Source organism: Aythya marila, assembly GCF_965140915.1.
Source record: "Aythya marila genome assembly, chromosome: Z".
In the NCBI taxonomy this organism is placed as follows: domain Eukaryota; kingdom Metazoa; phylum Chordata; class Aves; order Anseriformes; family Anatidae; genus Aythya; species Aythya marila.
This window is the reverse complement of record NC_139080.1, coordinates 23,778,959-23,794,111: the sequence shown is the minus strand read 5'-3', so window position 1 is coordinate 23,794,111 and position 15,153 is coordinate 23,778,959. Positions and strand designations below refer to the sequence as shown.

Genomic DNA, 15,153 nt, shown 5'->3' with positions numbered 1-15,153 from the left:
AAAGCATTGGTAGATCACTATTCAGCCTACCTTTCTTTTCAATTGTCTCCACTATCTTGATGAGGATTGGTGGAGCAACATCAGGAGGTGAAAACTGCTCTGTAAGATCTGGAAGTGAAAAAGCTGCAAAAGAAAAAAAGAAGAAGAAAAAAAAGAAAAATAAGCCAAGGTACAGCTGAATTCAATTTCTATTTATGAAAATAATGACGCATAATGAAACCTGCTAATATTTAAGCATGGAACACATTCGTCTTATCAGCTGTAAAAGACTGTGCAAACATCCCACTTGTCAGGCCTAAATGAGAACACTCCACAATTTACCAGAAAGCTGTAAAAATGATGACGACTGTATTTTTACAGCATTTTCTTTCAGAGATTTCAATCAGTGCTAGATTCACCTTCCGTATTACACAAGAAAAGAAAATATAATAAAAGCTTGCCACTTATGGAAGGACAGAAATACAATGTGGGAAAAAAAAGAAAAAATTTGTTCCTGAAGCATTTACATCCACTGTGCACCAGATGAGGGAGCTAAACACATCACCATTTGGGAGCTGCTGATCCACTAGGTAAACATGCAAAAGCATGAAATAGCAGGAGAAACAAAAGTTCATATTCGTATAAAAGCTAAGTGATATGTGTATGTATATATTATGTATGTATATATATATATATATATTTCATTTTTCAAGCTTAATTGTATTAACAGCATAGTTTTACTGAAGCAGGAATTTTCTTTTCTACAATAACCAGTTAAGAATAAGTAGCAGTCTAATCAGAAAGAAACATTTTGTCAATTCAAATAAACCTGCATACTAATTCTGTACAGAGTCAGTTTTCATGCAACGTGATTTCTTCACTAAGACAACATACAAATTAATGTTCTGGTGCTATGATGTAAGGGATGATCTATCTCTAAATGCATAATTTTAACCAAAAGAATATTTTCAATGTTTTAGACAGGTCCTGGTGAATTCCGGGAAAGCAAAAACATTTACATAAAGATATTATTAAACAGCTGCCAGAAACATCTGGCATTCTTTGATGATTAATAAACAAAGCTTAATAGTTGAAGTAAAAGTTGCCAGTTGCCTAAGTGATGGTGATCTCTGGACAATTAAATTCATCATGGACTGATTGAGAACAATACTTAAACACACATACACCTACGTGTGCATGCACATTAACACACCATATTTCTAGAAGCCTGAAACTGAACTGAATTGTTATAATAATTAAATAAGAGAAGGAAAAAAAAAAAAGAAGAAGAAGAAGAAACAATAGGAGAATATGAATACCGAGTTTTTATTGAAAATATTTTAGATAAGCAAAAAATTAAATACACCACAACTGAGAGAGCAGGCAATTCTGGCTGAGACCTTACCCTAGTTTGGAAGCATCAATGACATATCTTTTTAAAAATGCAAACAATTTAGAAGTGCAAAAGACAGGAAGTAAGTTACAGAAGAAATCTGGAAGTGAAGAAAATAGAAGAATGAAAGACAATTTACATAATATTTACAAACTAGGAGTAGAAGTAGATCGTACTGGTACACTGAGACATGCTACTTACAAAAGGAATCAGAATTATTGTATGAAAATGATGAAATACTTTCCAGTCCATTCATAACTGAAAAGGACATTAGAAAAATATCTTCTAGTTTAAACAGCTTAATTTAGGATGCCCAGAAAATGAGCATTCAGGAGTCCCAAAGAGTTGCCTCAGCAGATTTCTGGCCTGATGTTACTTTTTCATGACTCCTGGAACATCAAAACAACTCCTGGGGATCAAAGGAGTTCTAATGCTCTACCCGTACCCTGAAAAGACAAGATGACCCTGATGACTACACACTAATTAAATTGGGCAAATCTTGGGCAAAATAGAGGAACACTTGATATGAGATTATAATGATAAAACAATAAAAGGCTGCACTGTAAATAAGGACTGTCTGCATACCTTTTAGAGGATAGGTTTTATTAAAAAACACACACATTACTTCCTTCCTTGATGGCATCATAGAAAAAAAAAAGCAAATGAGTTGACAAACTCTAACGTTTTGTCAGATAGCAGACTTAGAACAACCCTGCAATTAAAGCCTACATACAAAGTGAATAGTTGGCTCTATAGGTGAAGCCAACCAGCATATCTCCAGGTGTAGTTATTAATGTAGAACAAACTACTCATGGAGGCACAGATATCTTCATCTCTTCACATTGTTAAACCACTTCCAGGTGCCTTTTCGAACACATCCTTTATCTTAACATCATGTCTGCTTTATCAAACCCAAGTTGGGTTCAAATGCAAGACTTCACAGTCCAAGCAGCCTCTGCTGAGTCATGCTGAAATAAAGGCCATCTGATTTGTAAAACTGATATCAAATAATTCTTTTCAATCCTAAACTACGAGTCCATCTTATAGTAAAGGCAAATCTACTGAAAGAATAAACGAATTACTAGATCAGAAATGTATCAATGGGTGTTCTACAAAAACACTCCAAGTATGACATACTAATAGTGTCACAGAAAGCTAAGGGCATAAAATGCATCCTTAACATGGTAGCAAAACAGAGGTAGGTTTTAAGAACAGAGTTTGCATAGTTTTAATTACAAAAATAATTTTTTGCTCCCTTAGATAGCCAGTTACCTCACTCCTTCTTAAGTAACATCAGAGTAATTGCATCATCTCTGAACAAAGATAATATCTCATAACTCCAGCTGGAGGCAGCAGTTCTGTCTAAACTGAAATTGAGCAAGAAAAGGAGAGATGAATAGGGAGAAAGAGACAGAAGGAAGTCAGTCTGACAGACACTATTCAGCTGTTATCCCTTGTTTCAGGCAGCAGAGATGACTATGCTTTCTCACACTAACCAAAATGTGCCTTGAAATGATCGCAAGGGATATACTGCAAATGGCTATAAACAAGGCGTATTTAGAAAAATAATTCTATTTCTCAGTAGATTTAGATTTTTGTACAGGACAGATGAATTAGGATTGATAAACAAAGCTCAAACATTGAAGTAAAATCCAAGCAAACAAAAAGGGAAAATCTAATGTCAAGGGAAGATTTCAGTTCATAGGAAGACACTGCAGTGAAGAAAGACTATGGAACACAGTTTGTCCCCAAGGGACATAAAGAATAGGGTGGATGTATACCTTAACCAGATTACTTGAACAGGGAATGCCTCTGCATCTCCGCGCTTTTCATCTACACTTTAAAGAGGGTCTTAGCTTATAAACTAAATTTCTTTCCTAATCTGTTACTGAATCTCTTTGTTTCACAGTATCCTTAGATCAATAATATTCTTAGATGATGATAATGAAAAGCTTTTGGAAGCACTTACCTTTACCATTATGTAAAATCTACAATAAGTCTACAGAACATGTGTACATAGAGCAAACATTGCATTGGTTAAAATAAAATATTTCCTACACTGGAAAAATATCAAAAATAGTAATAAAATATAAAAATAGAAACCAGGATTTCTGATCTCTTCTCTTCTTCCCTATATTCCATGCCAATTCTCCAAAAGCAGAATTTTTTATCCATTAGAGACATTGCTGAACTTTTAAATATGAAGAGAGCCTTTAAAATAATGAAAATCTACTCCATAAATACATAAGCTACAGAATACTTATGAATTTGACTAAAAATCCAGGATAATCACCTCTCTGTTAATGCTACGAATACATTAGTGAGTACAAGCTCAATAGCAAAAAGACACACATGAACATGAGAAAAAAGTTACTTTCAGCACAGTAATGACAGAACAATACATCTAAACAATACAGTTATAGTGCTCAACAACATTGAATAAACCCTCACTTTATAAGCATGGAGGAGATATTAACAAATGAATATTACTTAACCCTCCACATATTCTAGTATTTCCTACTCATTGCTGTCATTTCCCATATTATAGCATCATATTTCCCACATTATAGCATCATATTGTCTTGTACTTTAAATTCCCAAAATTTTGCACAAAATAGAAAATTATGTCCATTTTAAGCCGAAGATCTCGCAAAACACACATCTGTTAGAAAAAAAGAAGACTCGGCAGTATTTGCAGAACTGAAGCCAGTTTGCAACATCTACACAAAGGACAGCCAAATTTGGGAAGTGCCCTTCATTTTCAAAATGATTATAAGAAATGGCAGAGGCTAACCTGAAGAAAACCACAGCTAGTTTTGGAAAAACAATTTGAATACTGTAGCCAAAACACAAGGCATCCTTAAAGAAGTCCTAATTCAAGGTTAGATGTTCTAGAAGAAAATATAGCATGCATATTCAGATATTTCCAGAGGAAAAGGAAAACTTTCCAGATAGGTCACGTTTAGTAAAAGAGGAAGATAATAAATTCTGACATGCAATCTTCATTTAGTACCTGATTTCAAAAGTATCTTTTGCTTTGAAGCATGCTGTAGCACAGCACAGAGGTTTGGAGAACCAAATCCAGTCTTAAGAATCTGAGCAACTTTGTAGATCCCTTTACTACAATCCAGTATCAGTTTTTCGCTTAGAGCAATCATTTTTTTCCCCAAAATCCTGTGCTTTATTTTTTTGGAAATCCCACTGTCTCCAAAATAATAAGATTCTGAAAAGCTGTCATACAGTTTTCGTGTCTTCTTTCTAGTCACAAGCCTGGTAGTAGGTCTCCAGATAGTAAGGAAGCTTCTGATGACACATGATAAAAGCTGGATTTTCCACTAGCTCTATTTTTACCTTGCCACAGTGAGAACCAATGAGAGGAACCACAAGTCAGGGTTCTCTCCAATCTGTGAACTCTTCACTCTCCCTGATACAGACAGGCCTGAACAGCACTAAGGCAACCGCAACGTGTGGGAGATGAGAGCATACCTTACGTTCAAGGGTTGCCAACACAGCTACAAAGTGCAAGATGAAACCAGCCCGCACCTGCACCTTTTGGAAGGCTTCTCAGTAAAAAGAGATATTTTAGAGTTAGTACCTGGCAACGACAAGTGGAAATTTAAAGCTGGAATTTGGCTTCAGAAGTTTCTGAGCCAAATCTTTCGGTACTGTTGGAAGAAGAATGAAAATGAATACATTAAAAAAAAAAAATAAAAAAGTTACATTAAAAAAAAAGTTACATTAAAATGTAACAACACAAACCATGGAAGGAAGTTCAATTTCTGGATATTTTACAGGAACTATATACTAACATTACTTTAATTTAGCTTTGAATCAAGATTACTCCATGCACTTTCTTTTTTTTCTTTTTTTTTTTTTTTTTTTCAGAAATGGCATTTAAAGTTGTTTATACATACTGCATTTGATGACAACATGACTGTACATAAAAGCATAGTATTTGACAGCACAGGTCTTAAGATGATCATAACTGGCTTATGTGTGTGCAGATACATTCTTTATATGTGTATCCACCTACATAGTGAAGTATGCAGTCACAAGATTTTCACATATCCATGTTTGAAAGTCATTCAGTATGTCCAAACATGAATGCTTTAACCAGCACTAAGTACTGTGCATGGGAAAAGTACTTCACCATTATCAGATATTTTCCCTGAAAGAGAATCTGAATTTCAGTGAGGATCCTGGCAGCCTGGCATTGCTGCAGAGCTGTTCAGGCAGTGGCATGTATTAAGGCAGCCTGGTGTACTTGGTGTACTGTGTGTCCTTCCTGCTAGCAGTCCCCAGGGTGGAGAGACAGCAGTGTATTAAGGGCTCTCATGAAAAGCCCCGTCTGTGGAAACCAGAGTGCAGGTCCTGTAACACTGGGAAGCACCAGGAGTGCCTCTGCAAGGCTGGTCAGGTGGCCTGGTGCTTCTCAGAGACCTTGGTAGTGGTTGCTCCAGACAGAGCCTCACTTGGCCTTCTCTGCCCCTCAGCACCCACCTCCATCAGCAGGGGACGCAAGGCTATGTGAACCTCACAGCCCATCAGGGAACGAAATCAGCCTGACTGACACAAAAGCCATAACTTTTAGTGTGGGGGCATTTCATGGCCCCTTGTACGTTTTGTTACAGTCTTAGGAAGCAACAGTTTCTGTAGAAACATTTGGTAGAACAAGTATGAGGGATCTGTGCTTTAAGTTCAAGCAAGACAGAAAAAGACTAGTCTGGCATTACAAATAAATACCACAGAGAAATTCACTCTGAGGACAGTAACCTTGCCTCAGCACCTGTAATTTTAGAGAGCTTAATGACATTTACCAAAAGAACAAACAAATACAGTATTTAGAACTGCCCACCTGTTATTAGAAAAAGGTTTTGACTGGACAGCGATGAAAGACAAGAAGGTGAGAGTGAAGACAAAGAAGTTTATGTCATTGTGTGTCATAGATAAATCAAGCACTACAATAGACAGTAAATTCAGCTGCAACTGTTGGAAGAATAAAAGACCTCTCCTTGTGCCCCTTCTGACCTAGGATGATTCAGGTTTGACTGCAATTAAATTCTCCTAGGGGCTGAAAACACCATTGAAAATGGCAGGAGTGCTCAACCACCTTTTCCAGTACTCATTTAATTAGAACTATTTCAAAAATATTAATGGGAAAATATGAGAGTTTTAAACTTCAGTGAATTTGACACATCATTATGAGTGGCTTAGTAAGTCTGTCTACTATTACTTGCCTTTTATTTTTATCAGATGTCGTCAATCAGGCAGACTCTGTGAACTCAGAATACCACAGAAGCCATGGCTGATAGAGGAGACTACATCCAAGAGAAATGAAGAGAGATGAAGATTATCTGAGTACTAGAAAAAGAAAAGGTCTGTCCCACTAACGCTATCAGCCTTCAGGCTCACAAGAAGCCCATCTTAATGTAGGCTGAAAAATGTCTGCAAGTCAAGATTTATTACCGTATGAATGATCTCAAAGCTCTGAAAAGAAATGAAGAAATAGTGCCTGCTGGTGACCTTACGTGACTGAATTACAACTGGGAAGCTTGATGGAAATACTGCTGATTCTAAAGCCCCATCAGAAAATTCTTCTATAATATGCAGCCAGCCCAGTTTACTTCTTCCATTTGTCAGCAGGTGTTGACTACATGCTAGAAGACAGTGACAACTTAATTCAGATGTTGTCTGCTAATGGTATGTTGAAGATATTAGCCTCAGTGAAAATAAAGAGCTGTACAGGAAAAACAGTTTACCATATCAGTGGTCAGTCCTCTTTTTCCTTCATCTACAATGGATAAACAGTCAAATAAAGCAGAATGCCTTTTCTAGGGCATCTCAATGGTAACAATTAACTCATGGATAAACAATACTCTCTTAATATTCTTTTGGACTTCAGTCACTTTTTAAAGCATTTGTATTTCTTCTGTGATCCTACATCAGACACGTAGGGGGACAAGAATTTTTTGAAGGGGTTTATTCCAGAAGATAACTGCTGTAATTCTTACCAACGTGACCTTCTGAACTTCAATCCATCCCTACACACTGATCAATCACAAAGCCAGAATTTACAGAAACCTAGTGTGAGGTATGTACCAACAAACACCCCTTATAAGCTTGAAAATTCAGGGCATTTCAGACTGATACTTGTAGAAAAAATGTGTAAGTTGTAATATATGGTACTTAACAGAATAAGGCCATCCAGTCACTTCTTCAGGAAAACAATTATATGTATAGCATGACAGGGGCATTTATAGTCCAACCCACTGAATCTACAAGGGTTAGAATAAAAACTGAGTGTTACTTCATTTTTTCCTGGCTACACATAATATATGGAAAAAGACATAGTTACCTGTATAAATCAATGCTGTAACTGAGACAAGTCACATACTTTGCTTAGATACTTTCCAGGGTTATCAGCACATATATGCAAGCAATGATCTGATTGATAAAAAATCATGTGCATGGTGATTACGCAGGAAGTTTGGGGAGCTGGGAGAACAAACTCCTCCTTCATCCCCTTTTATAATGTCACAGCAGCTGCACTAAAGAGAATAAGGGGCAACTGTTGGGAAAAGAAACAACCCAGGGCACATACAGATTAGTACAAGAAACTCATCTATAAACAGTAGATGGCAGAACTAGACAGAATAAAACTTTGATTTGACATAGGAAGCCATGTTTTATAATTTACCAATTCTCTAGAAAGAAATCTGGGGTCTCCTTACCCTTCTCTGACACAAGAAAATCAATACTTGTCAGAGAGCTGTTGCGTTAATCATTAAAAAAAAAAAAACACATCTAAGACAAAACAGAATGAAAGTTCAGACAAAAAGAAAGAAAGGACAGGCTGTGTCTGACTTGAGGAAAACTCAGCTGCACAAATGTGCAGAAAATATAAAGCCACCAAGTAATAGCAGTGTAGAATACTATATTCCTTCATAATAGTTTAATACTTCTAATAGTGACTGCTAATCATGTTTCACACCTATTAATTTAATGTTTCATAAAGCCCTACTTGTATGATCTGTTGAAAGGGAAGTGATACTGTCTGTACTGGGCAGGAATTCTGTACATAATATTCCATCAGATTAAACCTCAGTAACTTTATGAATTATGAGCTGTCAGGCACTTTTCTCATCTGCAGCAGAATATACTTCTTAGAAATAGGAGCTATAAATAAGACAACAGATGTTCTTTGTTGGCTTCAACTGAAGCACAGATAATTTTTAAAAAGCAGACCGTAGTTAGGACCTGTAAAAACAGTATTTTGCTTCCCTCTATGGGTGAATTTTTGTAGTACTCCTTTTTAAACTATAACTGAGCATTTGAAATGGCTGCAACTATTTCCATTTAGTATTAGCAAAATTAGAAAAACAGGAAGCCCTGTTCTAGGGAAAAACTACACAGCTTAAGAAAAAAATAGTACGTAGAACATATTCTGTCCTGCAGTTCACTGCACTGTAATGTCATATACAATGCTTGAACTGCTTTGCAAAAGAAAACTCCTTACAAACTGAAGGAAATGGGAAAAGTACTTGTTTATTCAACTGTCTTTCAAAGTGTTGCCAGGCAAGCAGAAACAGTAAAATAAGAAATAACCAAGAATGCCGTAAAATAAGATGTCTTTCTGCTTCCAAGTAGAGGAAGGCACACAGTGAGCTGAAAAGCCCACGCCAAGCACCGCTGGAGGTATGCACCACGTGGGCAAGGAGTGGGGTCCCTCACTGCCAGTTTGGGAGAGGTGCATCTCACCTCCTTCCATCCCTACAGAGCACAAAACATGGCTAAAGGCTTCCCACACCTCTCCCAGGGCTTGCAGGCTGATGACTATTTCCATCTTACCCTTATTTCTCTCAGATTACCCTGTGACTCACAGGAGCACAGCAGGTAGCAGGGTTCTCACAGCCCCTAACTATCAGCTGTATAAGTGAAGGAGCTTTCTAATACTTCTAAACCGAGCAAGCCAGCAGTCCTCTGAGTGTTATTCTGAACACAGCAAAAGAAAACATTTTAAGGAGTAAACACCTACTCTTCATGTCCTGTTGATGCCTGCAGGTTCCCCACTGGTAGTTTGCAGTTGGAGAGATACTGGCAGATTAGAGTTAAAATATGGTGTGAGTACCCAGTTACCACACCCCGATAAGCAAGGTTTAAGATCACAGAGGTGACAGTAATGAGAGCAAGGTACAGGGAGGACCAGCGAAGTACAAAACACTGCCTTTTTCAACAAGAGAGGATCCTGTACATTTCCTCCTCCTTCAGGATGGCAGTTCCATGGCTAGAACAGAGCTGAGCTCTGGAAAAAAACAAAACAAAACAAAACAAAACAAAACATATATATATATATATGTATATATAAAACCAGCAATTCTGCCCAATTCTCCTCAGAGATACTCACTGCCAATGAAAAACTGTGCATTCCAGCTTCTGTCAGTGCTTTTGTTTGAAACCTAACACAACACCATGAAGGAAAAGCTATGACACTGAATATGCAAGCATACTGTGTCTAAGCATGGGTGTGAGGATGAAGTGTGTTCCACCAACATCTGCATCTCGTGACCTACTTAACTGGTTCCCTGTGCAACTTGCAGGGTTATTATTGTCATTAAACATCCAAATTGCAGCAGTAAGACCTAGAAGTCCTTATCAGAATCGGAACAAACCTGTGATAGTTCTGTTCAAACAAAGCCTCCCTTATGATTAGCTAAGCAATCTCTTAGAATTCATACCAGTTGCTCTACTAACCTTCCTGCAAACTCTACCTCCTCTTTCCCAAAGATAATAAAGCCCTGGAGTTCTACTAACTTCTGCATTTTGGTCCCTTTTTTTTTTTTTTTTTTTTTTTTAATAAACAGTGAAATCCTTGCAAAAGTGTATTTTAAATAGGGTATATGTAAGTTAATACATTTACACAGTATTTTGCTCTACAAAAAAGTTCCATCTGCTGCCTGTTATACTTCACAGACAGAAAGATAGCTAAATTTAAAAAGTACTGAGATCACAACATCAAGCACTAAAAACATAGGACAGCTATGACGTAAGGTAGTATGTGCCATTTCAGTTCTTCTTTTGACATTATGTTAACCTTTTTCCCATGAAATTACTTTGCTTATTTCAGCACACAATGTTTAGTGTGCAAGGGATAGAACCCAGCTGAATAGCTGAGGTACTTATTACCTTGAGTATTATCCAGATTGTGAAAGAACACTTGGTCTTCTAGTAGGCTCATATTCTCCCATTTACTTCCCCCATCAAATGCAAGTCCTCTATTATTTCATGTCCAACTCAGCTTTCCATGAAAGAGTACTTTGTTCCACAACTTGTTTTCTAACTCTTCAGAGCAAGTGAGGAAGGAAATACATACTCGGTTCCTGGAAACTTTTGTCATTCACAAGAGAGAGACAGCTGCCTATCTTTTAAGGGAAGGAATGCTGAGGGCCATGTCCAGAAGCACTTGAAAATATTGGTTCTGGCCAGCCACCACCATCTTCTACCTTTTCTGGGCAAGGCTGTGGAGAGTGTGATGGTAAGATGACTTCAGTGACCTCCACGACAAAAAGCTTTACAGATAATGCCAAATTCCCATGCTGGTCTTCTCAGACATTTGGCCCTTTTCACCTAAAAAAGCAGATATGTTTCCTTCAAAATGGCTGGGCAGTTACCTACTAAATTCTCTTCCCACATAATCATGATGGTTAGTAGTGGTGCTCCAGCAGCATCTCCTCTTTATAACAGGAGCAAGACTGCTGGATGGACATTCAGTATGAGATACTAGGGGAACTGGAACTCTCTCCAGAATGATCTGTCTCACCTGTAACGGATCCTTGTTCCTTACTGCTGTTTCTTTCATATTTTTTGGTTTTACTACCATGATTTATTTATTTATTTATTTATGCAAGGCTATCACTGGTTTGTGGTAATGACTCTACCTGAGAAGCATATTTTAAAATACTCTTTCTATTCAGTAATCAGAATACATTAAACTTCAGGACAGCATTTTATTTTGCTCTGAAAGAATATTTTGCCACCTTTTTTTTCTGTGAAGAAACTAAGGTAGGAGGACACAATAAATCACTCTCTATCTATAGGCAAGCAATGTAGAGGAAAAGAATAAGCTCTTCATTACTGAAAGAAAAAGATAATGTGTATTACTGTGTTTGAGAAGTCAAGTTGTTTAGATCTGGAAGATTTACATAAAAGTACTGGCAGAAACTGCTGACAGATAAAAGCCAAAACAGTTCCTTCATCTTGGGAATTATGGGAAACATAAGTACACAGAAAGTTAAAAATAATGAGTGTACAGCAGTCACACAGAAGAAAAAGCAAACAATGGTAAAAGTAATCCAGCATCAAAAGCTTTTTTTTTTTTTTTATTCTGGAAATGAACATATTTCAAATCAAGTCTTTTCCCTCCTTAAAAAAAAAAAAAAAAAAAAAAAAAAAAAGTTTAGGGCTCTATCTGAAAGGCAATCTTTTAAGAAAGTAAAACTGGGTTAATCCTTACAGACATTAAACTATTTGCTGATCTGACACAGATACAGAAACAACAACTTTATTCCTGAACTGTATCTACAGAGAGTTAATGCCACATTTGTCTTTAATTTCAGATGAAGAAGAAAATTCTCAGGCTTTATAATAATAGATTCTCTGACCCATATCATACACCTGTCTAGGTTTCTCTCCATAGCAATGTTAATGTTGATTTCTCATCCCCACTATATGTTACACAGTTGAGATGCTATACAAAATGGATGTCATGGAATATGAAGTACAAGCACTTACTGAATGAACTTAAAGACCTCTTTTTCATAAATCACTGTTTGTTCCCACTGCACTAACTTTAATTTAGATCTTAGCAGTTAAAGCTGTGAAGTAATTTCACGGATCTTTACAAAGCAGTCAGGGTCTCAACTGGCTGGTTAACTGCAACAGGACAAAGAACTTTATTTGTGTACTGTCTAGCACATGATGTTGCAGAAATTCATACAGTGTAAAATTTATTTATGGGAAGTGTTAAAAAATTGATAAGAACAACAAAGATAGTGTAAATGAAAAGCTAGCATGAAAAACTGTCCGTGCTATTTTACATTACATTTTACATTATCTGCAAAGATTGAAGTCAAGGGTAAGAAGGCATGGAAAAGGATTTCAGATTGCATTGGTAGTTTTCCTTTGGAGAAAAATAAATAAATAAATAAATAAATAAATAAATAATTAGGCAAAGCCTGTCTTTAAGAAAACCCTTAGAATGAGCTACACATTGAACTCTGATAAAACCTTGTGCAACCTCCATGAAAGCCCACAGCATTAAAGCATTTCTTAAGGTCTAAATCAAAGAAATGTGTCTCTTTTGAAAATAAGTAGTATCATGGGAAGGAGCGAGGATGAAGGAGGAGTAGATCAGGCTGAAATAACTGCAAAAACAATCTCTATATGGTCTTGGAAAGCCTAAACTGGAGAAGAGCTGAGCAAAGAAAAATAAATAAATAAATACATCTGGTTACAAGCTGACATGTCTCCTATGATTTTAACTCATGTGCTTAAATGAAAGCTGCTGTTCCAGAGAAGACGCCAGGGAGGCAGAAGCTCACTTTATGTCCTCTGCAAAGACTCAAGCAGCACTCTGACCCCCTGCTTCCCTTCCCTTCCTCACTGCTGCCACTGGACATTTTCTATTTTCTCTAGAGAAACTTCATGGGGAGCAGGATCAGGCCTTACGCTGTCACTGAACTTAGGGGAGTACCGAGCATATCAGCGCTACACTAATATGCTGCATAGCTAAGTGCTGCAAGTATACCATGTTTCTATGAGTCACACACACACACAAAGAAAAAAAAGTAAAAAAAAGTTTTTCCACCATCCTGATCCTGGCCATGAAGTTAACTGCTCTTCTGACACATCCATATCTGAAAATATAATAGCACTATCAATACTTCTATCTGCATTCTCATATAGGTACAGAGAGCCATTAAAGCAACAATCACTCATAAGAAACGGGTGGAGGTTTGTGAATCTGAAAGTCTTTTGGCTGGACGGAATATGCCTTCTTCCACACTGGCCAGCAAAGACTGGGAACCATTCTGCCAAAAGGCCAGGCATACCTGGGTTGTTTTCCTGCTATCCTACCAAGTTGAAACAAAAAAAAAGTAACAAAAATAAAAAGGAACTCTTACACGTCTGTTTCTGTTACTGTGCTCCAGAGGAATCCCTTCATCGTCATCTTGCCAAAGAAAGAACCAGTTACCTTTATTTGACCCTAAACAGAAAAACACACATCTTCCCCTTTTTATTTTACATTTTTAAAGGAAAGAATATCAATGATTTTTTTTTTTTTTTAAATGTGGGCCATGCCAATAAGCAAAAGGATGGCTCACTTGATTCCCAGATGGAGAATCCTTCCAGAAAACTAGTTCCCTGTCGAGAGCAGAAGGAAGAGGAATGCATACATTTTAAACTGACCTGATTTTTTTAACAGGCTTATGACTCCCTGTTTTTGAGGGTACTTCACACGACTTGCCTGCTACATCCGAACAAGCATCTTTCTACCTATTCCTCTTTCTAGTTTTACCCTTGCAAACTTGGGTATGCATCTCTAAAAACTTGCATCATAATTAGCTCAGCCATGGTATCTTCTTTACAGAGGCAGCTACAAGACAAAGCTCCTCAAAAATAGTAAGTGCAGCAGACAGCTGGTGTAACTCACCTAAGCCTTACTACCACCAAGTATGTAATTCCTGCAGGACTAAGAATCCCTTCACAGGAGCCTGTCACCTCCCAGAGGGTTCTAATATTTCATGCTAAACGTGCCATGAATGTGCCATTAATAGCCTGTTTAAGAGAGATCAGTTTGAGCAATCATCTAAATCTAGGTCTTGTTTAAAGGGAAACACTTTTTTTTTTTGTTGTTGTTCTAAGCAGCATATTTCTTGATTTCTCAGGGGAGCCAGCCCTGCAGCTTCTCTTTTTCTTGCATTTCAGTACATCAGTCAACCTTCCACCAGTCAGCTTCCCACATCTCAAACACTGTTCTCAAACTGGGAAGTCTTAGGAGACAAAGCAAAGCAACTAGTTATTCTCATGGTATTCAGTCGGGAAAAAATAATGCAAAGCACTAAGTAAATAATGCAAAGCACTCTGATATGTGCTGCCAGAGGTTGCAAAGGGACCTGACTGGAGGGAGAAAGTGTGAAGCCATAGGTGTAGACTCTTCTGGATGCACATATACTCAACTTGCCAGGTTTCTGTTTCCAAAACCCTGGAGGATTCCAAAGAGCTATGTAAAGATTTTTTTTTTCCCCCCTGCAAAAGAGCTGCAAGTTACGTATCATAAAATTGCAGGCACAAATTTACATATACTGAGAGTCAATACTGTATCCATACATCAAGCCTATCAAGACTAAGAGCAAATCACGTGGGTGCTGAAATGTCGACTAATGCCATCATCTGACTGGGCTTTGTAAAGGAAGCTACCTTTTTCTTTTCTTTCTTTATTATTATTTTTTTTTCACTTCTTTAATTTGAAACAAGATAAGCGTGGACTAAAGATTTCTGACAGGCCACAAACAGCTGACCAAATCACATTTAACGTGACAGAAAACTCTAGATTTCCTAAAATATTACATTTGTCCTAAAATGAGAGAACTTCATGCTTTTACTTCTGAATGGCTATCAACTTGAGCCCAATAGAACAAATTGGAACCACATTGAAGTCTACTTTTCCTGCTTGCTTTATAGCTTCACCATGCTTTATGCATATTACATGTTCTCTCTTTCTC

General features: G+C 37.2%; 1 protein-coding gene across 1 annotated transcript in view; it reads right to left on the bottom strand.

Annotated features, from left to right (window-relative positions):
• PIK3R1 (phosphoinositide-3-kinase regulatory subunit 1) overlaps positions 1–15,153 on the bottom strand; it is a 58,802-nt gene that overhangs the window by 25,828 nt on the left and 17,821 nt on the right. Inside the window, exon 3 of the mRNA XM_082783758.1 lies at positions 31–123. Coding sequence (XP_082639884.1) covers positions 31–123 — 93 coding nt within the window. The remainder of the gene's footprint in view (positions 1–30; positions 124–15,153) is intronic.